The 27,689-nt window shown below is 50.3% G+C and overlaps 3 protein-coding genes across 3 annotated transcripts; 2 read left to right on the top strand and 1 right to left on the bottom strand.

The window, feature by feature from the left end:
- The first annotated feature begins 405 nt into the window (after positions 1 to 405).
- Positions 406 to 7,593, top strand: slc22a31 (solute carrier family 22 member 31). The gene is made up of 9 exons (XM_029256045.1): positions 406 to 887; positions 2,570 to 2,673; positions 2,807 to 2,961; positions 3,747 to 3,915; positions 4,190 to 4,335; positions 5,132 to 5,240; positions 5,436 to 5,650; positions 5,960 to 6,071; positions 6,265 to 7,593. The coding sequence occupies exons 1-9, from the start codon at positions 462 to 464 to the stop codon at positions 6,710 to 6,712; spliced, it is 1,884 nt and encodes a 627-aa protein (XP_029111878.1). The 5' UTR covers positions 406 to 461; the 3' UTR covers positions 6,713 to 7,593.
- A 1,746-nt stretch (positions 7,594 to 9,339) lies between these two features.
- Positions 9,340 to 18,006, bottom strand: dpep1 (dipeptidase 1). The gene is made up of 12 exons (XM_018752566.2): positions 17,505 to 18,006; positions 16,870 to 16,976; positions 16,611 to 16,728; positions 14,357 to 14,483; positions 14,102 to 14,234; positions 13,871 to 14,021; positions 12,393 to 12,462; positions 11,836 to 12,012; positions 10,447 to 10,531; positions 10,284 to 10,359; positions 9,925 to 10,060; positions 9,340 to 9,664 (listed from the first exon to the last, which is right to left on the bottom strand). The coding sequence occupies exons 3-12, from the start codon at positions 16,724 to 16,726 to the stop codon at positions 9,494 to 9,496; spliced, it is 1,242 nt and encodes a 413-aa protein (XP_018608082.2). The 5' UTR covers positions 16,727 to 16,728; positions 16,870 to 16,976; positions 17,505 to 18,006; the 3' UTR covers positions 9,340 to 9,493.
- Positions 18,007 to 22,715: 4,709 nt separating this feature from the next.
- Positions 22,716 to 25,113, top strand: sult5a1 (sulfotransferase family 5A, member 1). The gene is made up of 6 exons (XM_018752549.1): positions 22,716 to 22,925; positions 23,444 to 23,652; positions 23,780 to 23,906; positions 24,063 to 24,154; positions 24,259 to 24,439; positions 24,533 to 25,113. Exons 1-6 carry the CDS (start codon positions 22,787 to 22,789, stop codon positions 24,709 to 24,711), a joined length of 927 nt encoding a protein of 308 aa, XP_018608065.1. The 5' UTR covers positions 22,716 to 22,786; the 3' UTR covers positions 24,712 to 25,113.
- The last annotated feature ends 2,576 nt before the right edge of the window (positions 25,114 to 27,689 follow it).

Raw genomic sequence — 27,689 nt, 5'->3', positions numbered from 1 at the left:
TTTGGAGACAAGCGTCTGCTAAATGAATAAATGTAATGTGTATTGTCATATTCCGAGTTCAGCGTCGAATCACAACCAACTCCAGTGCGCTGTACTGTAACCGGCAACACGGAGTTCTGAGTGCTTGATCTAGGGAACTATAGGAAGTGGGACTAGAACCCGGCTCCTGCTGTCGGACGGCACGCGTCGCGAACCCGAGCGCTCCTTAACCGCTTCGCGCTCAGCTCGCGCTGAACACTTCTCAGAGCTCCATAAGAAGGCGCTCCGTCTTTCCACGGCGATGACGGGCAGACGCCCTGCGAAGTGGCCCCGCCTCCCCCGATGCCTCTGATCGCCCTGCCCTCGTGCCTGCCGGCTCCTCGCGCCTCCACCCCCCACGGCGACCCGCCCCCCGCGCGCTCCCGCTCCGCGCCGCCGCTCCGCGCTCGTGTCCGCCTCGCGCCCGTGTCCGCCTCGCGCCCATGGACTTCGACAGCAGGATCTACCCGCGGATCGGCGGCTTCGGCCGCTACAGTCGCGCCGTGGTCTCGCTCAGCTGGCCGTGCGGCTTCGCCGTGGCGCTCGCCTTCTTCTCGGACGTCTTCTTCACGCTCTTGCCGGACTCGTACCGCTGCCGGACGGACCCGGCGCTGCTGCCCGCCGCGCTGCCGCTCGGCAACCTGTCGGAGGCGGCGCTGCTGAACGTGAGCGTGCCGTGGGAGCCGGAGTCTGGCTGGAGCCGCTGCCAGCTCTACCGGTACCCGCGCAACTCCTCCGGCAACATCTCGTCCGGCACCTCCGAGTGGTCGAGGCCAGCGGAGGATCATGTGCCCAGAGAAGCGGTGCCCTGCACCAGAGGGTGGCACTTCAGCACTTCGGCTGGGCTCCACTCCAACTACGTCACCGAGGTCCGTGCCCAGGTTCTCCTCCGTCCTCTCCTCTGTCTTCTCCTTCTTCTTCTCCATCACACAGTCTTCAGAGCAGCAGGAGGTGCTCGAGCCTACTGTCGCAGAGGGGCTTGAACCCGTTTCGAGTAACTCTCCGAAAAGCGTCTGTTTGAACTGCTGTTATAAAGAGGAGTCCGGTATGTTCTTGGTTCAAATCCCAAATTGTGCGGTTGAGACGGAGGACGGTTTATGTTCGGTCTTTGCTTAGTTGGCCACTCTTTGCTCTGCATGGACCCTGAAGGTGCCTTCTGCTCTTTGACCTTTGGGAGAGAACCTTCAGCCCCCCCCGGTCTGAAGTAAAAAAGAAAAAGAAAAAAAAGGAGAGACTCGAGAGGCTTTATTGTCATTTCAACCATATACATCTACATTACATGTATTTATTTATCAGACTCTTTTCTCCAGAGCAATTTACAATGGATACTATGTAGTGTTATCAACCCATACACCTTATTCACCGTGGTGACTTACACTGCTAGATACACTACTTACACTGGGTCACTCATCCATACATCAGTGGAACACTGTGGGGGAATCTGGACAGCATGTCTTTGGACTGTGGGAGGAAACCAGAGCAGACGCGGGGAGAACATACAAACTCCACACAGACTGAGTGGGGATCGATCCCATGTTTTTTCACACCACCCAGGCGCTGTGAGACAGTAGCGCTACTGGCTGTCCTGCCCCATCTGGTACAGTACAGGGTTTATTCTGATGTCCCTCACCAGGCCTTTGTCTGCAGGCACACGTGTGACACCTGGACATGCGATTAGTCATCACTTGGCTTACTGTTCTGGAACATTCCATGGCTGTTTGTCTCACACACGTTCCTCTGCTATTGGAATGCCTCATGGCCCACGTCCTGCTCCATAATCTAACTGGTAAACACACTGAACAAACATTAGTTTCACGTGTCAAAGGTGCTGCTGTGTGTATCTGCGGCCCTCAGCCCCCCTGCTGTGAGCGCCACCAATATTCGCCGAACGCAGTCCTAGAATACAGTGTATCATAAGATAAACAATTTAGCATATAATTTCAATGATCACCTTAAACAGCAAGGCTGCCGAAGTACTTTGTCGGAAACACACCAGCCGGTTACCTTCTTGGCTCACGAGCATGGAAACTGTTTACCGTGTTTTCACAGCGCTGCCGCCCAGCCCTGCGGGATTATCTACAGTCTTTATCATGAGTGGAGCCGTGATGGGGAGAACAATCTAGAAGGTGTTGTCAAGGACAGTATGTAGTGGTTAGAGTTGTTGTCTTACAATCAGAGGGACCTGTGTTTAAATCCCATCTCTTGTTGTAATACCCCTCATTAAAGTACTTACCATGAACTGATACAGTAAAAATTACCCAGCTGTATAAATGGTAAAATCAGTGTAAAGAGCTGAGTGTGCAAACTGAACAGTGTAAGTCGCTACAGAAAAGTGTGAGATGAGCAAATAATAGTAGTGAGAACAGTGGAGCTTCTTTCGCACCTCTGTTTTGGACTTTATATGGAGGTGCAGGATGGAGGATGGAACCGGGTTCGAAAGAACCAGCTACGTAAATCTGAAAGTTATTACAACGTGTGTGTGTGTGTGTGTGTGTGTGTGTGTGTGTGGCACAGCAGCTCTAGTTCACTGTACCGCTCTGTCTCTCTCTAGTGGAACCTGGTGTGTGAGAACTACTGGAAGGTTCCTCTGCAGCACATCTGCTTCATGATGGGATGCATGCTGGGATACATCTTCATGGGCACCCTGTGTGACAGGTGAGTATAAATCCTCCTGCCGTGTGTGTGCGTGCATGCGTGCGCGTGCTTGCAAGTGCTCTCGTGTGTGATTTACTGATATTCCTTTAGTAGGCTGATGCTCAGATGATTTCCTGTGTGTGTGTGTTTTCAGACTCGGCCGCCGTCGGGCCTTCCTTGTCTCCGTGGCGCTCTCAGGCCTGCTGGGCATGGCTGTGTGCCTGTCTAACGGTCCCCTCGTCTTCCTGCTGCTGCGTCTCTGCCAGGGAGCCATGCTGTCCGGTATTTTCCTGTCCTCCTACATCGCCCGTAAGTGACCACCCCCCCCGCCCCCCATTCGCATCGTCCTACAACCACCGCCCACTTATACATCATTCGCACCAGATGTGCCTGATGGGTCGTCGTGGGACGTGTGCGTATCCCCTCGCATGTGAACGTGTGGTCTGGAGATAGGCGATCTATCTGCAGCCTGCAGGCCTGTTGCTCAACGTACTGTCTGTGTGTGTTTGATTGTGAGTGAGTTCAGCAACGGCCACTGCGAAGCTGCTTCCCCGTGTTCTTTCCGTTATTCCTGAGCTTCTGTTTCCTACTGGGAACTTTCCTGCTATTGTTAATGGCACTGTGTGTGTGTGGATTAGCCCAGGAATCCCCAAAGAATCGTTCTCCCACCCCCAGTTGAACTGTGTTTGGGCAAGTGATGGGACTGTGGAGGGGGTTCGAGGGTGTGTGTGTGTGTGTGTGTGTGTGTGTGTGTGTGTGTGTGTGTGTGGGGGGAGTAGCAGATGCTGAGTATCGGGACCAATGCCCACATTCCTCCGCTCGACACTCGAGCAGCGCACAGTAGGTGTGTGCCGTTCAGGTCTGGACATGGAGAGCAGTGCAACGAGGCACTGATGTTCACCCGCCTCGCACCCGTGTCCAAATTAATGGCAGGAAGAAACGCAGCACTTAGTTGAACAAGCACGCGCGTGCACACACACGCAGGCTGTGTGTGTTTCACAGGTTCCTGTGCTCGAAGGCCTAAAGGTGCCAGCAGGCGTGCTGGGTCCAGACCTACTGTACCGTGGTATTTCCTTCCCTCCCTTCTGCCGCAGGACTGGAAATGTGCGACCCGCCCCACCGGCTCATGATGACCATGATTGGCGGGTTCTTCGCGGTGTGCGCCGAGCTGCTGTTGCCAGGGCTCGCGGCGATGTGCCGTGATTGGCCAGTTCTGCAGGCTGTAGCCACGGTGCCCCTCCTCCTGCTGCTCTCCTATTGGTGGTGAGTCCGTGGGGGGAGGAGCTTTTTTAATTGTGAGCAAGTTCAGAAATAAGTAATAGATGTATAACACTGTAAAATGTTACACGTCAACACCGGCACAGTTGGTAGCGTAGTGGTTAGAGCTGATGCCTTCGGCCCCAAAGGTCGCAGGTTCGATTCCCACATCTGGTTGTAGTACCCTTGAGCAAGGTTCTTACCCTGAATTACTCCAGTGAAATTACCCAGCTGGCTAAATGTTAACTGTTCCTTAGGAGACTGTGTGTGTTCTCTGTAGCTCTGCATCCATCTTCCCGGAATCCCCCCGTTGGCTGCTGGCCACCCACCAGATCCTGCAGGCTAGAAAGTGTCTGGAAAACATCTCGACACGCAACGGCGTGTGTGTGGGCGAGGAGTTGTACCCTGCCGAGAGCCTGCTGGCAGGTACACTGGTGTGTCACTCTGACCTGTGTCACAACCCCCCACCGACCCTGCTCTGTGAAACAAGGGCTCATTAGGACTTAGGACCAGAAGGTGGCGTAGTGGTTAGAACTGGTGCATTGCAATGAAAGAGCCTGGGTTCGAATCCCACCTCTTGTCATCGTACCTTTGATCAAAGTACTTACCGTGAATTGATACAGTCAAAATTACCCTGCTGTATAAATGGCCGCATCAGTGTAAATAGTGAGATGTAGCAAAAGTCCCACTGTAAGTCTTGTGGGGAAAAGTGTGTGATAAATGTGTGGATAATAATTTGTGTTATAATCACCTAAGGGAGGCCATAAGTTGTCCTCACTTCTGTGTCGGTGAAGGTGTCCCAGAAGCCCCTGCTCCATGCTCTGCTGTCTCCTCACCTCCCCCCCCCCCCCCCCCCAGGAATTCAATAAGTGTCACCCACAAAGCTGTCCTTGTCCTGGCCTCTGTGTGTCCCCTGTCAGTGTCCACAGTCACTGTGTGTAATTGCATTAGGTACGGCCTGCGGTTCGAGATTCCCGCAGCGCCTGGAATGCCAGAAATGTCTCTCGCTTTGGGGGTGCTGACAAATGTGTCCAGTGTGTCCTGTAGTCGCAGAGGGGCAAAGGGCCGTGTTAATGGATGCGCTGTGGACGCCTTGACCTGGGTGGCTTTCCTGAAATACTCTCAGCGTGAACGTGTCTCCGTGTCCTTCTTTGTCCCCCCCATCTGTCTTTCTGTCCATTTCTCTGTCTCTCCCTCCCTCCACCTCGTCGCGGTCCTACAGAGATGGACGTGGCGTACCCCGATGACTCTGAGCCACGGTTCCACCACGTCCTGGAGCTGCGCCACTCCCGGGTCATCTGGAGGAACGGCCTCATCCTCGGCTTCACCCTGTGAGTGCGGACGGACCCGTTGCCGTGGAGACGGCGGGCGTGTGCCGTACCTTTCCGTACTTGTCGCTCGTTAGATTAGGCCTAATTAATTTAGCTTCCGTTGCTATGGAAACGGCTGCGCACGGCGCGTGAGATCGTCATTGCGCTCCGGAGACGCGGCCGTGATGTGACGCCGCCCTTTTCCACACGCCGTAGGTTCATCGGCACGGGGATCCAGTACTGCTTCACCAGAAACCTCCACGGCTTCTCGCACCACTTCTACCTGACCTACTTCGTGCGGGTGGCGACGGGCGCCGTGGCGTGTGCCCTCCTCTGCGTCACCGTGGAGCGCTGTGGTCGCAGGGGCGTCCTGCTGCTGTCGGCCATCACCACGGGGCTGTCCTCCCTGCTGCTGCTCGCCCTCACCCAGTGTAAGTGTGTGAGCGGCGTGCGGGACTAACGCGTCGCGTCCGTCCTCGTCCCTGGAGAGCTGCTCCAATCAGGGACTCCGGGGAAAGTTGGTTCTTAACCATGGTATATTTAATGAACGGGTGTGTGTAAAAATAAATTGCACAATATATAATGTGTGTGTCCATAGAGTGCTTCACAGTGTTTACATTGATCTCTTATTGAAACGCAGTCTCTCCCTGGCACGTGTACGTATTGTGTTGATACACCTGGTTGCCATGGCAGCGGTTGCCGTGCTGACCCACGTGCCTCCCTGTCTGTGTTGCGTGCAGATCTGCGCAGCGGCCTGGTGCTGGTGCTGTCTGTTCTGGGTCTCCTGTCCTCGCAGGCCTTGGCCATGCTCAGCGTGTTCTTCGCCAGTGAGGTCCTGCCCACCGTCGTCCGGTGGGTACCAGCCCTGGTGGCCGTGTGTGTGTGCTGTCTGTAAATTGTCATGATGAAAATACCTTTTTTTATGGTAGCTGGTTTAAAGAAGACCTTAAAGGTTATCCGTGTGTGTGTGTGTGTGTGTGTGTGTGTGTGTGTGTGTGTCCATCCATCTATCCATCCATCCATCCATCCATCTGTCCCCTGGCAGCGGTGGCGCTCTGGGCCTCGTCCTGGCCGCAGGCTGCGTGGGGATGGCCGCCTCCTCGCTGATGGAGCTGCAGAACAACAGCGGCTACTTCCTGCACAACGTGGTGTTTGCGTCGTTCGCCGTGCTCTCCGTGCTCTGCGTCATGCTGCTGCCCGAGACGAAGAGCAAGCCCCTCCCCGACTCGCTGAAGGACGGCGAGAACCAGCGGCGCCCGGCGTTCTTCGCATCGCGACCCGGGCGCGACTCGCTGCCCCTGCTGCGCACGCTGCCCCACGACTCCCACTACGACCCCGACAGCTACTCGCGTCTCGTTTCCGCCACCAAGAAGATGTTGGCCAAAGACAGATCCTATGGGCTCCCACCACCCCAGCAGCGCCCCCTGCTGGCTGTCGACAACGGGTTGCTAGACTGCCAGGAGAACAAGTTGCTACACGAGGACAACTCCTAGGACACCTCTGTCGCTGGAGATGGGTCACTTACTGCCCCCAACCAAGAACACACACACACACACACACACACACACACACACACACACACACCCTGCGCACTTGCTTTCTGGAGCGTTGCATTATGGGGCCACAGTGTTGTTCTGCTCATTCCAGCCTAGCCCTTTGTGTCTGGGAACTCGGGAGGGTGTGTGTGTGTGTGTGTGTGTGTGTGTGTGTGTGTGTGTGTCAAGCCTGGAATCTCCCTCGCTGCTCCATTCCTTTCCTGTTCCAGAAACACCGGCGACAGTTTGATCAGCGTCCCATGACACGGGCTCCTTGCAAGGTTGTCTTGTGACTCTCATTCTTCAATCGCCGCGCCAGTGTCTCACCGTCAGGCGTTTGCGCCGCAAAGGAAAGTATTGTGACGACTAATGAATCGTTCCCTTCTTGTACTCCTCGAGGTACAGTATTGGCCAGAGTATCCCTTGGAGAGGACTGAGTGCACCTGTGTAGAAACATCACACATCGGGGACTGGGCTACAGAGCAGCCTTCGTTGTGATTGTTCCTGACAGCAGGGGGCGCTATTGTGTGCGCACACTTGCAGTCTGAGTGAGTGTGTAGGTGTCAGTCCTGTGGACTGCTGGATGAGATGCTCCTTCACGCACCCGCGCCCTGTTTGGAGCTCCGAGTTGAAGCCCAGTCTGGGCTGCAGATCCCCTGCAATGTTTGGAGGCCCCGCCCACAGGCCGCACGTTAATCATCCTCCAGATGTTCTCGTAGGGCTCTAGGTCATACAGATGTTTTTACAGTTGTCGCTCCCTCTCATTTGTGAACTGATACTGTATTCTTATTTCAATTGTCATTTTAAAAAAAAATAATTTTGCAATAAAAATATTTGGGGAAAGCAAGTTGTTTCTGGGATGTCAATAACGTGCAGTTCTGCTTCGGTGCTCAAAAAAGGAGGAATAAAGAATTTTGGGTTGTCACTTCAGCCCTCACTGGGCATTTGTGAATCGCTGCACTCTTACAGAAACAGTCTTCTATTATATACAGTATTATTTTGGACAGTATCAGCTTTTCTATTGTTGGCTTCACTTCCTTATAGGCAGAAATCTTGAACTGAAGTGGCTCGTTTTATCATTGACTACTTAATGTTCAGTCCATCTTATAAGAACTTTTATAGTAATTTACTGGGGTACCAATAGATATTATTGTAAAAACCTTAAATATAGTCCTAACGTGCATTTGCAGCATAAGCTTCAGGGACGTGATCATGAGGTCAACGAAATTGTGGAAAGCATCAGAATGGATAAAACTGAAAAAAGGCAGTAAACGGTACCAGTGGTTAAGGTATCCCCATGCTGGGAAGTGTTTGAGCTGCTTTCCGGAATGTTCTTCCTGAAACGTACCTGAGTGCAGTGCAGCAAGTGCCAAGTACCGCATCACTAGAGTAACAATGAGGGAGGGGAACAGTGACGGTGGGTAATGACGCATCTCTTCCTACACTCGGTACGACCCAGCATTCCATATTTGCATTTTTTCTTAGTGACCACGTTACACTGATTTACCCATTTATACAGCAGGGCAATTTTCACCATCTCCCTTTAAGGACAAGTACCTTGAGCGAGGGTTCTACAGCAAGAGGTGGGATTCGACCCCAAACCCTTCCGGTCGGAAGTCTGCAGCATTAACCGCTACGCCACCTGCTGCCGGTACAGATGGAGGAAACAGAGCCCGAGGCCCCGGCAGGGAGGTGACAGTCGGTGTGTGTTGTGTCTTTGGCCACAAGGGGGCGATGTGGACATGGAAACAAGGTCAATCACTGAAAGGCCTCACATGTTTCACATCTTATTTCCCTTCTGGGCTCTCTGGGTTTTGAGAAACTTCCTACATATGTACAGTTTTCGGTATATTTGGTGCGAACCATACACACCCTTTGTACAGCGTATTTACACCCCCGCTGACTGCAGCACACTTGCAATGAAGCGGATAAACAACATTATTCAGGCAGCAGTCGCTGTGGGCGAAATTTCGACTATGCGAGCGGGATATTTACAGTCCAAATATAACATCCAGTTTTCGTACACAGGATCATCAAAATAGGTTATCGTCATGCTTTTGCATGGAAGCGCAACAACCCAACTGACACAAAATTTTGGAAAATATATAGTGTTTGTACTTTAGAAAAAAATCTACACACCCTCATGGAAATTTCAGCCTCTGTTGATAATGGCAAGGCTGCAATAATGAGAAATCGTGACATGGTTTCACATTTTTCAATTTTCGTTTTCCATTGTTGTCAGGCGGTCTTATTAGTGATGAGAAAATGACTGAAAAGTTTTTTTTTTTTAATTTCTGCCTTTACGTCAACAAGAATTTTGATTTTATTGACAGCGAGCGGACTTTCGACGTCCGTTCGATATAAATCTGTGGATTAGTTATGATTTATTGTGCTATTTCTATGTTGTAGTCATCGATTTCGTTCTTGCAAAAAATAGTTTGCAGTTTTGTTTCTTTTTCCGTTAGAACCTACGCCTGGATCTACCGCCACCCTGTTTCTGGTCTGAAATACCACGTTTTTTCCTTTTTTCCTGGGAATGGAGCTTCGTGAAGGGGACACCCTACTTTGATTAGTCACTCGTGTTTATTCGCATGTTATCGGTCTTTATTTTCACACTTCTACAGAAAAAGTATGATCCAGGGTGTTCATGTCAAAAACTTTGTGGGTTTGGAACCTGTAACCCTGTGGTTTCGCAGCCCGGGCCTTGCTTGCTCTGTCCCTCTTGACCTCTGGTTAACCCTAGAGGAGGGACAGGAGGGCGCAGAGGACCAACAGCAGGTGGCTGAGGGCCAGGAGGTCCCCGCCGCTCGACGGGACATCGTAGCCGTAGCTGGTTCTGCATGTATTCTTGACCCGCTCGTACGGGATGAGCACGTCGCTCGGAACCGCCTGGTGCTCGCTGTCCCGGACCTGGGGAGCAAAGGGCATCCGGCTATCAGAGGGAGTCATGCAGTCGGGCTCACGCGGAGCATTAGATTAGCGTGACGCCTTCACCGTATCTATCTGAGTTTTATCACGCAACATCTTTATGATCTCTTATATGACAGTTGATTGTGATTTTTTTACAGCAGCGAGAGGCCAAATGTCAGTCATTAACAGAGACATGCGGTGCAGCGCCGGGCTGCTGGAGTCATTCGTGCCCTTATTTGCCGCTTCCGATGCGTCCTCACCTGCTCCACCTTCTCGAAGACCCTCAGCAGGTTCTTCCCCAGCGCCATCTGCACCTCCTCGTTGGTCCAGTTGCGCCTCAGCAGCTCCGCCACCAGCGCCGGGTACTTGGAGACGTTCTCCAGGCCCTCGGGGACTCTGAGACGTGCGGCAAAGGGACAGCTGAAGTGACCGTGTCCGGGCTCCACCCCTCAGCGGTGCTCACCGCCCATCTCGCATAGCGACAAGGTCACTTTTTGCATCCGGGGGGTGAAACGAGGCGGGAAACATTTTTATTGTGGACATTTCAGTTTTTTATCCTCGTGCTACGCGTGTCCTGCAGTGAGACGTCCTACAGGTGCCCTCAAATGTCGGTGCTCACCTTTCAACTCCATCGTAATCGCCGCCGAAGCCGATGATGCTGGCGCCGGCTACTTTTTTGATGTGGTCAAAGTGATCTAGAAGAACAGACTGTCGTTTAATAAACGTTTTTTTTTCCATACCTCTGCCTGGCGATGTGATTATCTGTTGCCGTGGTTACGGACCTGCCACCTGTGACAGATTGGCCTTGTCGCTGCAGGTCACATAGTCGTTGTAGAAGTTCACCATCACGACGCCCTCTTTTTCTTTCTGCAATGAATCACATTTCCTCTCGTTACATAACTGTCGGTTCGAACTGAAGAGCATCCACTTTTAAGATGCAAGAAGCGTTTCCCAGAAAATAAACTGTAACAGTCACTCAATCTGTGCTATTTTTCTTCAGGGTTTCTGTTCGCCACTAGACAACATCTTCTTTGACACGATCAGCCCTGTCCGTTGAATGGGACGCAGTCTTTTTTTGACAATAATTAGTTTAATGGACAGCGGGGGGTGTGGTGGTGCAGTGGGTTGGACCGGGTCCTGCTCTCCAGTGGGTCTGGGGTTCGCATCCCACTTGGGGTGCCTTGCAATGGACTGGCGTCCCGTCCTGGGTGTGTCCCCTCCCCCTCCAGCCTTACGCCCCGAGTTGCCGGGTTAGGCTCCGGTTCCCCGCGACCCCATCTGGGACGAGCGGTTCAGAAAGTGTGTGTGTGTGTACTTTAATGGACATTATCCCTCATTATATGCTAGTGAGGGGCGCATGGTGGCGCAGCGGGGCAGTGAGTTTGGCCAGGGCTGCTCTCCAGTCGGTCTGGGTTTCGAGTCCCACTTGGGGTGCCTTGCGACAGACTGGCGTCCTGTCCTGGGTGTGTCCCCTCCCTCTCCGTCCTTGCGCCTTGTGTTGCTGGGTTAGGCTCCGGCTTGCCGTGACCCGCTTGGGACGAGCGGTTTCAGTCAGTGTGTGTGTGTCTGTATATCCCAGTGAAAATGGGGAAACTGGGCCTGTGGGACAGTGTCCCAGAGTATCAGCTTCCCCCCCCCACTCTCTGCTTTGTCTTCCCAGCTCCAGTGCAATATAACCTTATCGCTGTATGTTCCCGATCCTTGAAGTGGAGAATAAAAGCCCACAGAGGCCCTTACACACCCTCTGAACTGGGTGTTTGCTTTGCAGGCTGGCTGAGCTTCATAAAGCCTCTGAGATGGCTACAGAACTTGAGCCGCCTTTTCAGTACATCATCGTCCTCCCGACACCTGGCCATTCTTTTTTGTCCTCTCTAAAGGACACGTTTTGAAGTGTATCTCCCAAGCTGTACATTGCGACACCGCTGATCTGAAATGACGCAACGTGTTTGACCGTGTGGCTTGGTCAGCTGTCCAGAAATTCTGTGAATATATCGAGAAGCCCTGTCGGGCTGGGAGTGAGGAGGACGTACTCTGCTCGACTCTACTGTTAGGGTCCTTTCTTCTCACTAGGATGTTTGACTGGTACTCATTGCATTTTGAGATTAAAAACCTCTCTCCAGTTCACCCCCCCCCCCCCACCCCTCCATCCTCTTCTTCCAACTCCTGCTCACCACCAGTTTCAGGATGTCATCTGGCACGTTCCTCTTGTGAGGACACACGCCGTAGGCGGACGAGTGGCTGAAGATGACGGGGGCCTCGGACACGTTCAGGACCTGCTTCATCACTCGCTCGGACACGTGCGCCAGGTCCACCATCATGCCCAGGCGGTTCATCTCCTTTATCACTTGCTGGAGGGAGAGAAGGCAGGTACCACGGTCAACCCAGGTGACATGACGAATACGTGTACAAAACACACTGAATTAATCTTCCGATTGTGTGAACGTGCGTAATAATTCACATATTACAGTGTGACAGCGTCTCTTTACTTCATGGTTTTTCATGTCTCGTGATGCATTTGGCAAATGTCACCGGAACGATGACAAAACATCATGTCTTGGAAACTTGAGCTTCATGAATGGAACGCAGTGTGTGTTTCAGACACGTACCGTTTGACACATGACACGTATCGTGTTTCACTTGAACACAAAAGAGGCACTTGGGAGAGAGCGGCTGCTTTGCGGAAGTGTGTACGGTCACTGAGCACCGTGGACACAGGGGAATCACTTACAAATCCAAAGTCAGAGAGCCCATTGTTCTCGGAGGGGTCTGATCCAGTGTCCACCAGCCAGTTGTCCACCCTGCGGGACTCAGACATTCACAATAAGTGATGATAATCCGTTGAACTTTCCACCTTCCGAAGGTGGGGGAATCACACACACACCCCCCCCACCGAGATCAACCTTTGCACCCGACTCCTGAAAGGCCAGTATCTCCCGCTTCTCCATTACACTGTACACCTGCTGAGCGCCTCTTGTGATATTAAATTCCTCTTTTAACGAGCAAAAATTAACGCTGATGTGGCAGGAGGAGTGAGGGCAGCGCAGACTGCCAGGCAGAAAGAGTTTCATCGAACCAGGAAAGATCTGTGAAAACGGTGCCATCCGGCATAGTGATACCAGCAGGGATAAGGTCCCACAGCATAGTAAGACCAGCAAAAAATAACATCATGGAGAAGATTAAGACCAGCAGGAATGAGGTGAGGGAATGTAGTAAGACCAGTAGGAGTAATAGCATGGAAGATAGGGAGATCAATAAGACTAATGTCATGTACAGAGTGAGACCAGCAGGAATACGGCCAGGGGAAGAGTGAGATCAGCAGGCATAAAGTCAGGGATCGGAGTGAGACCAGGAGGAATGAGGCCGGGGAAACAGGATGAGACCAGCAGGCATAAAGTCAGGGATCCGATTGAGACCAGGAGGAATGAGGCCGGGGAAACAGGATGAGACGAGCAGGCATAAAGTCAGGGATCCGATTGAGACCAGGAGGAATGAGGCCGGGGAAACAGGATGAGACGAGCAGGCATAAAGTCAGGGATTGGAGTGAGACCAGTAGGAATACAGCCAGGGGAAGAGTGAGACCAGCAGGCTTAAAGTCAGGGATCCAAGCGAGACCAGGAGGAATACGGCCAGGGGAAGAGTGAGACCGGCAGGCTTAAAGTCAGGGATCCAAGCGAGACCAGGAGGAATACGGCCAGGGGAAGAGTGAGACCGGCAGGCATAAAGTCAGGGATCGGAGTGAGACCAGGAGGAATGAGGCCGGGTGAACAGAGTGAGACCAGCAGGCATAAAGTCAGGGATCAGAGTGAGACCAGGAGGAATACGGCCAGGGGAAGAGTGAGACCAGCAGGCATAAAGTCAGGGATCGGAGTGAGACCAGGAGGAATGAGGCCGGGTGAACAGAGTGAGACCAGCAGGCATAAAGTCAGGGATCGGAGTGAGACCAGGAGGAATACGGCCAGGGGAAGAGTGAGACCAGCAGGCATAAAGTCAGGGATCGGAGTGAGACCAGGAGGAATGAGGCCGGGTGAACAGAGTGAGACCAGCAGGCATAAAGTCAGGGATCGGAGTGAGACCAGGAGGAATACGGCCAGGGGAAGAGTGAGACCAGCAGGCATAAAGTCAGGGATCTGAATGAGACCAGGAGGAATGAGGCCAGGAGAACAGGGTGAGACAAGCGGGTGCAGGGCGGGTGCGGTGCCCACTCACCACGGTGTATTACAGCTGTGTGTGAGGGTCATGTAGCGCACGCCCAGCTGGTAGAGGGTGCGCAGCGTCGCCAGGCTACTGTCCATCGAGTGTCCGCCCTCGACACCGATCAGGCTCGCCATCTTATTCTGGGTGAAGGCCTCCATAATGTCTGCAAAGAGGAGCGCTCATGTTCCGCTCATCAATTTCAAAGAGGTCTGCGGAGCCGCCAGGAAAAAAAAACTTGCTGACCTCGGCTGCTTGTGGCGAACATGAAGTCTTCCGGGTATTTCTCACACATTCTGTGTATAACGTCAATCTGCTCCAGGGTTTGTCTCACGGCATCTTTGTTTTGTGTGTCACACGGGACGTACGCTGCCCAGAACTGCGAGGTTGGACGGTCACAGAGACAAAGCTCAGGAAACTGCTCTGGTACGGTATGGTATGGTAAGGGGTGGTATAGCACGCTATGCCCTGCTGTGCTAAGGTATGGTACGGCTGTTGTACCTGCGCTGCCAGGCGGCCCGCCTTGATTTTGGGGATGTTGGTGTGTGTGCTGTTCAGGGTGTTCAGGTCTACATTGTTGAGCTGGTTGTTGAACTTTGACCTCAGCTGCCAGGGGAGGTCATTGTGCCTGCAGGGCGAGAGGTCAAAGTGCAGCCGTCGGACAGACGTTCCCGTGTCCCCTTCCCGGCTCTGAGCTACAGCAAGGGAGGGACGGGAAGCCCACCTTGCGCTCTCGATGGGACTCGAGCCCCTGTCCCACCTGCTGGTCCCTCAAGCCAAGTGCTGTCCAGCCCTAACCCCGGACCGGTTCGAAATGCGGTCCGGTGCCCAATGTCCTACCGGCCTTCAATGTAAATCCCACACATTTTTGTACAAATACAATAATCGACATGTTGTCGCTATGGAAACGGACTTTATGTGTTTTAAATTCCTTACATTGAGCAGAATTCACAGTACATCCGTCAACATTACATTGTATGAGTTGGATGACTTGTACGTGGCCGTTCAGCTCTTATGATCTTCAGGTTACAGCAGAGTCCACTGAATGACCCGCCGGTCCCTTTCACATCTGTGCCAAACAAATGAAGTCTTTCTGCTCAGATGACATATGAACCAGAAAGAGCTGCACTCTCATTGTCTCATTTACATTATATATATATATATTTATTTAAATTCTGGTTTCCAACAGGTTGCAGAATTGCTATTTGCATGTGAGATTGGAGTGCATTTGCGACAGGATGTTTGCTCGCACCCTGACACACAACACGTTTCCAACACAGGTTTCTTACCTTGGGCCATAAAACACCTTCATGTGTAATTTCAACAGAAACAGTAGAACATATTTATTTTAATATATTATATTATACGCACACACACACACACAATGTCTACAACCACTGGTCCCGAGCGGGGTTGCGGCAACGCAGGGCGCAAGGCTGGAGGGGGAGGGAACACACCCAGGACGGGACGCCAGTCCATTGCAAGGCACCCCAAGCAGGACTTGAACCCCAGACCCCCCAGAGAGCAGGATCTGGCCAAACCCCCTGTGCCATCGTACCCTCATTATTATAGTATATAATATATTAATTTATATATTATAAATTAATATTTGGTGTGTTATTTTGAGCCGGGGGGTGCAGTGGCGCAGTGGGTTGGACCACAGTCCTGCTTTCCGGTGGGTCTGGGGTTCGAGTCCCGCTTGGGGTGCCTTGCGACGGACTGGCGTCCCGTCCTGGGTGTGTCCCCTCCCCCTCTGGCCTTACGCCCTGTGTTACCGGGTTAGGCTCCGGTTCCCCTGTGACCCCGTATGGGACAAGCAGTTCTGTGTGTGTGTGTGTGTGTGTGTGTGTGTGTGTGTGTGTGTGTGTGTGTGTGTGTGTGTGTGTGTGTGTGTGTGTGTGTGTGTGTGTGTGTGTGTGTGTGTGTGTGTGTGTGTGTGTGTGTGTGTGTTATTTTGAAAGGGGTGCGGTGGCGCGGTGGGTTGGACAGCGGTCCTGCTTTCCAGTGGGTCTGGGGTTCGAGTCCCGCTTGGGGTGCCTTGCGACGGACTGGCGTCCTGTCCTGGGTATGTCCCCTCCCCCTCCGTCCTTGCGCCCTGTGTTGCCGGGTTAGGCTCCGGTTCCCCGTGACCCCGTATGGGACAAGCGGTTCCAAAAATGTGTGTGTGTGTGTTATTTTGAGACGCAATGTCACTCTGTCCTGGAGTGGCCCACATTTACACTGAATGACCACGGGGGTCAAAGGTCACCTTGGGACACCCAAAACCAGCTGACTCTCTGGTTTCTTTTAAACGCAACTCATTATGAAATGATTGAGATGCTCGAACGTGTTGAACGTCTGAACTGTGGTGAAAACGGACTATGTCAAAGTCCAGACCCTGCGCCGCTTTGCTCTCCTACTTGTATTCGCCATAAGCGTTACAAATAACAGCATCACACGGCCCAGCAACGTGAACTGAGCACGTCGCTTGCAGTTGCATCCCATTGCATGGTCAGTACGGGCTCTGAAAGAGGCCTGCTGCCATTGGACCCAAAGATCACAGGTTTGAATCCCTCCTCAAGGTACCATATATAAATGGTTGAATAATTTCTGGCAGTTTAACACTGTAAAATGCTTTGGAGAAAAGCATTAGCTAAACGAATTAACATCATCGACGTCAATCACAGTAAGTCACTCTGGAGAGGAAATTAATGAATGAAAATGTATAACTGTAGCTGTTGCGGCTCTGACTTGAGAGGACACATGGAGGTCTTACCCGTCGATGAGGGGGGTCTGTGCCATCAGCTGGACGGCTCTCTCGAGGTACGGGTCCGCCGCGATGCTGAATATGAACGCGCTGAGCACGGTCCACAGGCCCGCACACCACCACATTCCTGCAGGGTCGCGTGAGGTGAGTCCCTCTTTTTCAAGCCCAAAAACAAAGTCTTATTGTGGACCCGACACCCCCCCAGTAAGGGCTCTACACACAAAAAGCAGATGTGCCTCTCACCCCTGCCTACTGTACAAATGCTCACCGAACTCTACTGTCACTGCTGTCCCCGACCCCCTCTAGGTCGAGCAGCTTAGCATCCAGGACTGTCGAAAGGGCCGAACAGGACTGCCGGTATGATTATATGAATCCCTGGGTTAATAGATGACAAGACAGTATGTCCAGAACACATTCCAGGAAGCAGGGAACTTCCGGGTATCTTAAAAGCAGATAATGGCAACATACACAATAAAGACAGCAAAAGCCATAACCCTATAAAATGATAACAACGTCAAAAAAACCACGAAATCGTAAAATATTAACATGCGAGGATCAAAGTGGTGGGTTGTCGTGAAGGCGCAACGTGCTAAAACCGCCATTGAACCGCCGGGGGGTCTGTCTAGAGTGGCGGGATCTAAGGTGGGATCCGGAGACGACCGTGTCTCAGTTCGGGGCGTTTCTTGCTCACGTTTGGTGGAAAGAGCAGGTTCATAGCAACTTGACACCAGTTCATTTTGTCCACCAGACTATAGACAAGACAAACCTGCACCACTTGGGATTTAACCCCATAACCTTAGTTCAAATTTTCCCGCTGAAGGGTAAAAACGGTCAATCACAGGGGTCTTTAGATCACTGTCATGCATCCTCATATGTTCATGCTTGGTCAGGAGCTGTACAAACCTGGATCGGTTCCCTTCCATAGCGATGATGGCTGTTGTTCCAGGACGTCCCTTTCAGAGGTCATTTTCTTCTCCGTGTGTCATTCACGTTGGGTTGTTGGGTTATTTATCTTCAGAACCCCCACTTACTGTAAAGGCCAATTCCTGCTGAAGAATCTCAGTGGAAGGGGACAAAACACAGCGAGACCAAAAGTCACACAAGGCCATGTCGTCCATGAAAATCCAAAACAACGTAGAGGTCGGGGCCCAAGATGTGTTTGAGGTTTTGTCTCTCCTGAGGTGATCGTACTCTGCGCACGCCCAGAAGGAACTGGGGTTGCTTGGAAACGGTGGAGAAAAAAGAAGAAGATCAGATGAGCAACCAGATGGATGGACTCAGGCATGGTGACAATGGACACAACACTAAGGACACTAGGAGAGAACATTGTGGCGGTGGACAATTCTGAAGACATTCTGTGGTAAGCAGGAGTTCCATAACGTTACATTTACATACCATCACTCAACAGCACTTGTAACAGCATCTGCTGCACGTTTCTAAGTTTGGTTCCTGCAGACACTTTCTGCAGCGTTCAGAGATCACAGGCCGAAACTCTGAAGATCTCATGAACTTCTGCTTTTGTGGGTTGCTCTTGTGTCAGAAAACAAGGCTGTTTCCAGTATTCAAAACGTACGCTCTTCTATCTAACACGATAAGAGCTTCTGGCGAATCAGATAAACATTCTTCATCTGCTGCAGCAGTGCAGAAAAGCACTTTATAGATGCTCATTGGTTATCAGGGTCATGATATCATGGAAGATGATATTCTGGCTCTTCATTTTATGGTCACTGGATGATGGAGGTCCATAAAGCCCTGATCAAAGGACTGGCCAGCGCACGTCCGATGCCAAGGTCAACGCCTCTCTCACTGCTTCGTCTATCCCGAGCCCTGGACGGGCCACTGACGGGGGTTCCAGGCTCCCGCTCTTCCGTCTGGTTTGCGAGATGTGAAATGATCTGTGAGGCCCGCACACAGCTCGTGTTTTGTCTTTTTTTCCCTTACATACCGCTTTCTGCACGGTTTACTCAGGGGGGAGGTTAGTATTTAAACAAAATAGTATGTTTTACTACTACTACATTGTCCGAACCACTTGCCTCATATGGGGTCGTGGGGAGCCGGAGCCTAACCCGGCAACACAGGTCGCAGGGCTGGAGGGAGAGGGGACACACCCAGGATCGGACACCAGTCCATCACAAGGCACCCCAAGTGGGACTCGAACCCCAGACCCACCAGAGAGCAGGACCTGGTCAAACCCGCTGTGCCACCCCACCCTCCTGCAGAATATATAACGTACATATTAAGTAATTTCTGGAAGTACTGTATATAATTTTACTTCCCCGTCCCCCTTTTTTACATCCTTTGTCTTCAACAGTTCCCAGGAAATGCGAACTCTTCCTTATCGGTAAATATGAGCCGAGTGAGAAGAAACATGTGAAATGACGTTATGTGAAAGATATGTTCAATATATCATATATAAAGATGTATTTAGGTCCTTCTTGAAATGTATTGCGCTCTTATTTATTTACCATTTGAACATATATTTAAACTTTGTATGTAAAAACATGTTATTTTGGGGAATGAGTTCTGCTTTTTCCACTGTCGCTTCCAGAATGAGAGCAGAGTTTGGGTCACAAATACTTGTCTTTCTCTCTGCCTCTCTGTCTCACTATCTGTCTGTCTGTCTGTCTGTCTCATTGTCTGTCTGTCTCACTGTCTTTCTGTCTATATGACTGTCTCACTGTCTGTCTCTCTGTCTCATTGTGTCTGTCTGTATGACTGTTTCACTTTTTGTCTGTCTCTCAGTCTCACTGTCTGTCTGTCTCATTGTCTGTCTGTCTCACTGTCTTTCTGCCTATTTGACTGTCTCACTGTCTGTCTGTCTCACTGTCTTTCTGTCTGTCTGCCTCTCTGTCTCATTGTCTGTCTGTCTGTCTGTATGACTGTCTCACTTTTTGTCTGTCTCTCAGTCTCACTGTCTGTCTGTCTCTGTCTCACTGTCTTTCTGTCTATATGTCTGTCTCACTGTCTGTCTGTCTGACTGTCTCACTGTCTGTCTCTCTGTCTCATTGTCTGTGTCTCACTGTCTTTCTGTCTATGCGACTGTCTCACTGTCTCTCTGTCTGTCTGTCTCACTATCTGTCTTTCTGTCTATCTCTCTCTCATTGTCTGTCTGTCTCTCTGTCTGTCTCAATGTCTCACTGTCTGTCTGTCTGTCTCTCTGTCTCATTGTCTGTCTGTCTCACTTTCTGTCTTTCTGTCTGTCTCACTTTCTGTCTTTCTGTCTGTCTCTCTGTCTGTCTCACTTTCTGTCTTTCTGTCTGTCTCACTTTCTGTCTTTCTGTCTGTCTCTCTGTCTGTCTTACTTTCTGTCTTTCTGTCTGTCTCACTGTCTGTCTGTCTGTCTTTCTGTTTATCAGGGGCAAACTGGCAGCAGGACAACCTGTAGTGCAGTGCTTACAGCTGTTGTTTTTGGACCCCAAAGGTCACAGGTTTGAATCCCACCTCCAGCTGAAGTACCCTTGAGCAAGGTACTTACCGTAAATTACTCCAAGTGAAAAAATACCTAGCTGCACAAATGGGTAAACAACGGCAGGTAGATAAAGATTGCAAGTTGCTGGAGGCAAGCATCAGATAAATGTATGTGTCGGTCTGTCTCCACATGTCTATGTTTCTTTGGCAGTAAATCTGCGCTGAGCCCTTTAAAAGAATGTGTGTGAAGTTGAGGTTTCAGCTGGAACTGTCTGCCTTGCTGTGAGGTTGGTTGGTTGATGTCATCTTTATTTCCCCATACTCATGCTGTCACCAGCTGAATTACTTCACCACCCGTCTGCACAAATATGGTGATGAAAACATGGCAGTTTCACGTGAATCCAAGTGAAAACGTAAGCAAACGGGACATAGTGGCACAACAGGTAGCTCCTGCACTATGGGTTTGAATCCAACTCAGGGTGGAGTTTACGTGGTCTCCTCATGTTCATGTGGGTCTGCTCCAGGTGCTCTGGTTTCCTCCCACAGTCCAAAGATGTCTGTTTCAAGTGGAACTCTGATGGACCAGATGTACCTCCAGAATGGGCTCCAGGCCATCACCAGTCCATGCTAATCGATTCAAGGAACATGGAGGGACGGAGATACTGCGTGAACCATTTGATCTTTAAGAGTTTCTTCATGATCGACTCAGAAGCACATGAATTCAGAAAAAAAAGTGCTTAACTGATCCACTTTGTCCTCGCTGAGCGCGCAGGGCCGGTGGAGGAGTTCTGTACATTCCCCCCGGCATCGCAGCACCACGACACTTTCCACAGAAACCCCCAGGTGAAGATTTTCCTAGCAAAAAGTAATAACGCTGATGACAGGCACTCGGAGGTGCGCTGCCGTCAGCCCACGCAACACGGCACACGCAACTCACAGCGTGCACAACAGCACCGGTTCCGTCTCTCACTGCAATCCAGTGCCAGTGCAGCAAAAGCAGTGTGCTGCCGAGGGGGGTGGGGGGGTGACTTAACATACACACCTCTGCTGGGCTTCTCCCACAGGTATGACAGATGGCCAGAAGACAATGCAGCCACACATCAAAGACACTGTCGGGCTGCATGGACGCGTGCAGTTTACCGCAGTAAAATAGGTCATTTCACACAGAAGTGCCGTGCTGGGAAATGGGGTGGAGAAGATATAAGTGTGAGAAGATATGAAAAGATATGAGCAACGACACAAAGAGAACCTGAGAGCCCTGGAGGGTGGGGGCTACATCTTGATCTTACTGACATCAGCCATATCTACAGTATTTCGGGAAAAGGTGGCACAAGAACACATAGGGTTTTTTTTTTTTGGGGTGGGGTGGAATTTAATACTTGGAATTTTTTAAATAGTCTGAAAGGCATTAATATTTGTTGTGTCATTATCATCATTATTGTTGTATCGTTGTCAGTCATATCGATCAATATTATATCGTTATACCAATCAATGTTGATCAATACAATATATCATTATATCAGTCAATGCTGAATATGTTTATGTTTACGTTTATTCATTTAGAAGGTGTTTTTGTCTGGAGCAACTCCCACTGAACACCAGTGTCAACAGCCCACACATGATTCACCAAGGTGACTTACACTGTGGTTTCTATGAACTGTATAATAAGCTCCGTATTATTTACCTGGTTACAATAATGAGCACCTGAGTAATTTTTACTGGAAATGACTACAAATTTTTACCGTATCAGTTCAGGGTGAGTGCGTTGGTCAAATGTACTGCACCTATTACCACTGCCCCACCTGCTGTCTCTGTATGGTTACAAATTTTAAAATTACCCTTCGACTGGTAATTTGACAAAGAATAACCTAATGACCATATGAATGAAATAAATTGATCAGTTTCAAAGAAAAGACATAAAAAAACTTGCGTTACCCACATAAAATGTATTCTGTGTATTTCATATACTCCACGTATTTAAATTTAGCTGTACTGTGGCTGTCTATATACATATATGACTAATAACTGATATGTATATCACTAATATAAGAAAATATATAAATAATACAATATATACAAAATATATACCTGTTATATTATAAATATACAACATTAATTTGTTCCAAACTGGCTGCTGTCCCATGCTGGTTGTACCCTCCCTCTCACTCTGTGCTCCTGGGATAGGCTCCGGACCACTGTGACCCTGCATTGGAAAAGTGATCATTGATAGTGACCGGGGGGGGATTTCTCCCACATGGACGACAGTTACAAGAGGAGAAAGTGAGAACTTGATTCGGTTACTTTTCCATGAATTCATATAAAATATGACGGCCTTTACAAAGGATTGTCTGTAGTTTGTGCGTGCAGTGTACAGTACGGTGTAGTGCAGCAGTGTACCGTGCTATACAGTTGCAACCTCACCTCAATACATGGGAGAAGCCCAGTTGACTCATTTTGGTCACAGGCAATAGATGACTACCAACAATGGAAATGTCTGGATGTGTAAAACGTGGTACTGCTGTATAACCTGTTTCTGCTGTATTGTCTGAGCGGAGAACTGGCCTTTACTCTGAGGCTAGTCAGCCCACGCTGAATTTGTGATGTTTATCCTGTTACACACAAGCAGCGTTTGCGTTGGCGAGAATGCTGCGGAAATTAGTCCACCACGTCGCTGTGACTCAGACGTGGTGCTTCCCCTTCCGACACTATTTGAGGCGCAGACGTGCTTGAGCTGCACACACATGCACACACACACACTCTCCTCCTGAGCGCAGAGGATGGCCAGACTGGACGTCATGGAGAGCTTCCAAGATATCGCCTTCCCGGGACACCTGCACACACAGGAGACTCTGCGCGATGCCCCGAACTTCCGGTTCCAGGACACGGACACACTCATAGCCACCTACCCCAAGTCAGGTGAGTGTCCATCGCCGACCTTCTTCGCCAAGGACCTGCGGAGGGGCAGGCGAAGAAGACGTGTTGTGCTGAAAAGCAGTGGCGTATGATCGTGGACACGATCAAGTTACGCTCTCGGGAAACTCGTATTTCACATCATCTGCGTGTTTGGCCAGAATTACGGTTTAAGTGCTGCGAAGACCACCGTCCTGCTTTTGCATCCAAATTTCCAGCTTTGCAATGATTTGTACAGCAGGGTAATTTCACTGTACAGATTCAGGGTAAGTACTTGATGAAAGGGGCTGTAGACGGAGGTGGAACACAAGCGACAGCAGCTGTGACCACGGCTCCACCCTTCCATCTACAGCTGATCAGAGCTGCTGCTGATGTTGTCAAGTAAACGAGGGCTGAAGAGCCCAAGAGTTGCGGAATTCAGTTCTCAGTAAAAGTTCTGATTTAAAATCCATCTGCATTAATGGATCTGCTGGAATTATGTGTCACGTACATTATTTTGAGTGAGCATGATGCCCCCCATTCAGGTACCACCTGGATGCAGGAGATCCTGACTCTGACGTTAAACCAAGGGGACGACACCGTGTCCCGGACCGTCCCCAACTGGGCTCGGGCTCCCTGGCTGGAGCAGTACTACTTCCCCCACGTGGTGAAGATGATGCGAGAGCCTCGCATCATCACCACACACCTGCCCTACCACCTGCTGGCCCCCGCCCTGCGGGACTCTAAGGTTAAGGTACGAACCAGTGCTGGTGGCCTCGCTGTGGGCTGATCTTCTGAGCTCAGCGTGTGTCTGTCCGGTTCAGCGGGACGCCCGTTACTGTGGGACTTTTCCCAACCATCTGCTCCGTCTCTCTTCCCAGGTGATTTACGTGGCCAGGAATCCCAAGGACATCGCTGTATCCTTCTATCACTTCCACAAAATGGCCAACTTCCTGCCGGAACCCGGCTCCTTCGACCAGTTTCTGGACTGCTTCCTGGAAGGAACCGGTAAGCGTACGGCCGTGACCCACCTCTGTGGATGGTTTCCTGTTCGCTAACGAGGATGAGAAGTATTCATTTGAATGTATTCATTTAGCTCCTCCAGTGCAACTTTACATGTTCGCTGATGTGCGAAGCGCTCAGTTTAACTCTCACTCTTCGCAGTGAGTTACGGCTCCTGGTTCGAGCACGTGAAAGGCTGGACGACCCAAACCTCCAAGAGCATTTTCTACATCACGTACGAGGAGATGTGGCTGGTAAGGAAATGTGACCGGTGATTTGATGAGTGCACTCTGTTGACACCCCCTCTTGGCCAAAAGAGCTCATCGCTCAGCCTGACGCGCCGTGCTCTCTGTCTCAGGACCTGAGAGGCTCCCTGGAGAGGATCAGCGCCTTCCTCCAGTGCCCCCTGGGAGCAGAGCAGATCAGTAATGCCCAGAAGCACTGCAGCTTTAACAGGATGAAGGAGAACCCCATGGTGAACTACAGCACGGTCTCCAGTGACATCATGGACCACAGCAAGGGCCAGTTCATGAGGAAGGGTGAGTGGGCGCTCTGGTGAGCCGAGAGCCATTCCCACCCCACGAGCTCGTCCCCTAACCTCTGACACCCTTCTCCTCTCCTCCGGTGGACAGGTAAAATCGGGGACTGGAGGAACATGTTCACCGAAGAGCAGAACCGCCGCTTCGAGGAGGTCTTCAGCTCCAAGATGGTGGGTTCACATCTGAAGTTCATCTGGGAGGCTCCTCAAGATCCAGAGCGTCCGAAGACGACGAGAGAGGCCAAGGAGATCCCGTGTCTCGGCGCAGCTTAATCCTTTACCTCATACTCACCTCACATTTACCTCATATTGACGTAGACACCATTCTTGGTGGGCATACACACATCTAATAGGGAATGAGACTGAGCACCAGGGTGAAGGTCCTGGGATCGAACTCGCAGGCTTTATCCCACAAACCTGGTCATCACATAAAAATTGTACAAGTCCAGCTGGCATGAACAGGACTGAGTTTAACACAAACTGTTTGTTTTAGGGAGCTCTACAGTAGGTGGGTGTTACAAGCAAGATTTGTTTTATTCTTCACATTTTATTTTTATATTTTTGCAGCACTGATTTTTCGGAAATCTGTCTTTAAATATTGCTGGAAGTGTTTTATATGTTCTATACCTTTGTTTAAAATTTACTCCTGTGAAATAACCTGTTTGTCAGTCTACTGAGGCGTTACTGTTTTTGTAAAAAAAAAAATGTGTATACTTCCTGAAATATTTTGTAAGTATTAGTTTTGCCTAATATTGTAAAACCAATAAATGAAGAACTCATCTGTGTGAAATCTCTGGTTCTGTTTTTACACTGGTGTCTGTGATGTAAGAGATTTGTGTGTGTGTGTGTGTGTTTTTTCTGTCTATTCACTATGCACAGTGCACTGGAAAAGGAAAATATTATTTCTGCAGGTTGAGGTCCTGGTGCCCCAGTGGACGGTAAACACAGGTAAACACAGTTAACCCACCTGAATATAAACAGGGATCACAGACACAGGCGCAGAAATAACTGCTCTGATTTCACCTCTGTTAAAAAAACCCTCCCTGGACCCCAGTTTGGTTGAAAATTACAGACCGGTCTCTATCCTCTCCTTCCTGTCCAAAACCCTAGAACGGGCGGCCTGTGATCAACTGTCAGATTTCCTCACCCTGAACAATCTCCTCGATGGTTATCAGTTATCCGGTTTCAAAGTTGGTCACTCCACTGAGACGGCCCTTCTGGCAGTATCTGACGCTCTCCAAGCTGCTAGAGCTGCCTCTGTCTCCTCGGTCCTCATGCTCCTCGATCTGTCTGCAGCAATCGACACTGTCAATCACCGGATTCTACTCTCCTCTCTTAACCAGCCTGGGATCAAAGGTGCAGCGCTAAGATGGTTTGAGTCCTCCCTATCTGACAGATCCTGTCAAGTGGTCTGGCAGAGCTCTCGTTCTCCTCAGCCTCTCAACCGGTATCCCACAGGGCTTGGTATTGGGTCCTCTTCTTTTTTCTATCTACACCTCCTCCCTCGGTCCAGTCATAGCCTCCCATGGATTCAAATACCACTGCTATGCTGGTGATACCCTGCTCTTTCTCTTTTTTCCACCTGGTGCGTCAGACATCACCGCACGCATTGCTGCCTGCATGTCGGACATCTCTTCATGGATGTATGATCATCACCTCTGATTCAACCTCTTCAAAACAGAGATTCTTCACCTCCCAGCTGGCCCGTCCTCCTGTCACGATCTATCGATCAAACTGGACAACTCACTCATCTTGTCTACCTCCTTGGATAAGAGTCTGGGAGTAACAATTGACGTGAGTCTATCTTTCACTCAGCACATCGAAGCCACAATCCGGTCCTGCAGATACATCCTCCATAATATTCGTAGGATCCGTCCCTATCTCCTCTACTCATTTCTCTGCAATGGCTTCCTATAGCTGCCCGGATCAAATTCAAGACCCTGGTTATTGTCTACAAATGCATCAATAGAACTGCTTCCGGCTATTTACAGGACTTGATCAACCGGTACACCCCAGCCAGGCCCCTTCGCTCATCTGCTTCTGCTCGCTTGGCGGTCCCGTGCACAAAACGTAAAGCTCGGAGGTTCTCGGTTCTGGGTCTGTTGTGATGGAATGACCTTCCCCTCTCACTCAGAACTGCAGAAACTGTCTACATTCAAGAAGGGTCTGAAAACATATCTTTTCTGGACCCATCTTGCCCAAGATCTCTCCAGCTCATGTACGGTGTAAATGTTCATGTACTGTAACTTCATGAGCATCACCAGATAAAGCCTTTAATCAGCCACTACTCCAGCACTGTATTTGCTCGCTTGTGTATCTTATAATAAACTTCGTTGCCTGGATGCGCTGGTTGAGTCTTGCCCGTGTCTCCAAAACGCATGTCTCACTTTGCCTGTTTGCTCTCCATGGAAAACATCACAACTGCTCCTTGATTCCAGACTCACCTCTGTGCTTTTTTAGGACACACTTATAACAATAAAAGCTTAATGAGCCTTAGACTGGTTGCCATGGTTGCAAACACAGAAAACAAAAAGCATCTCTGTTTTAGGAAGAGCGGCGCTAACACACCTACTTGTTGCCGTCTTCTTCATCATAGGGGACTGGTATGTTTACAGTCGCATATCACCCGTCTCTGGCCTGCGGGAACTTCCTCAAACATGGTCTCATAATAGACACTGCTCACAGCTGGGCTTATGTTATGCGGTGTGTGTGAACACCAGCCTCAATCCCTCAGAAATGTAACGTAGACGAGCACAACTCTACTCACGTGCTCTTGGCCATGGTTCTTACATTACTCATGAGACAGAGTGACAGGACCAAAGATACCGGAAGGATTGAAGGGATCCGAGTGTTTGTGATTTTAACGCGGCGCCACTAAGAATGTCTCGTCTTAGGATCTTGTGAAATCTGTCTGAAAAGAGATTTCTTTATGTCAGAACTTCAAGTTAAATTGAAAATCAGGAACCCCGGAGTGGCGTGTGAAGCGTAAAATCGTGAGAAGAGAATCTCCGTTTTTCATTGGCATTTTTCTCCAAAAAACTCACACTGTTCTGGTACTTACAGTGATTTACCCATGTAATACATATGGGTTCTTTGTATCATTTGAGAGTTAGTACCAGGGTCAGGGGTACTACAGCAGGGGTTCAAACCTTTAAGTGAGGAGCAGCAGCTCCAACCACTAGATTGTACCTTCCTTATTAGGCTATGATGTCACAGTTTTGGTAAAAAGCTCTTTTATATCATTGTGGGTT

This window comes from Scleropages formosus, chromosome 11 (genome assembly GCF_900964775.1).
Source record: "Scleropages formosus chromosome 11, fSclFor1.1, whole genome shotgun sequence".
NCBI classification, from domain to species: domain Eukaryota; kingdom Metazoa; phylum Chordata; class Actinopteri; order Osteoglossiformes; family Osteoglossidae; genus Scleropages; species Scleropages formosus.
This window is presented reverse-complemented; position numbering and strand designations above follow the sequence as displayed.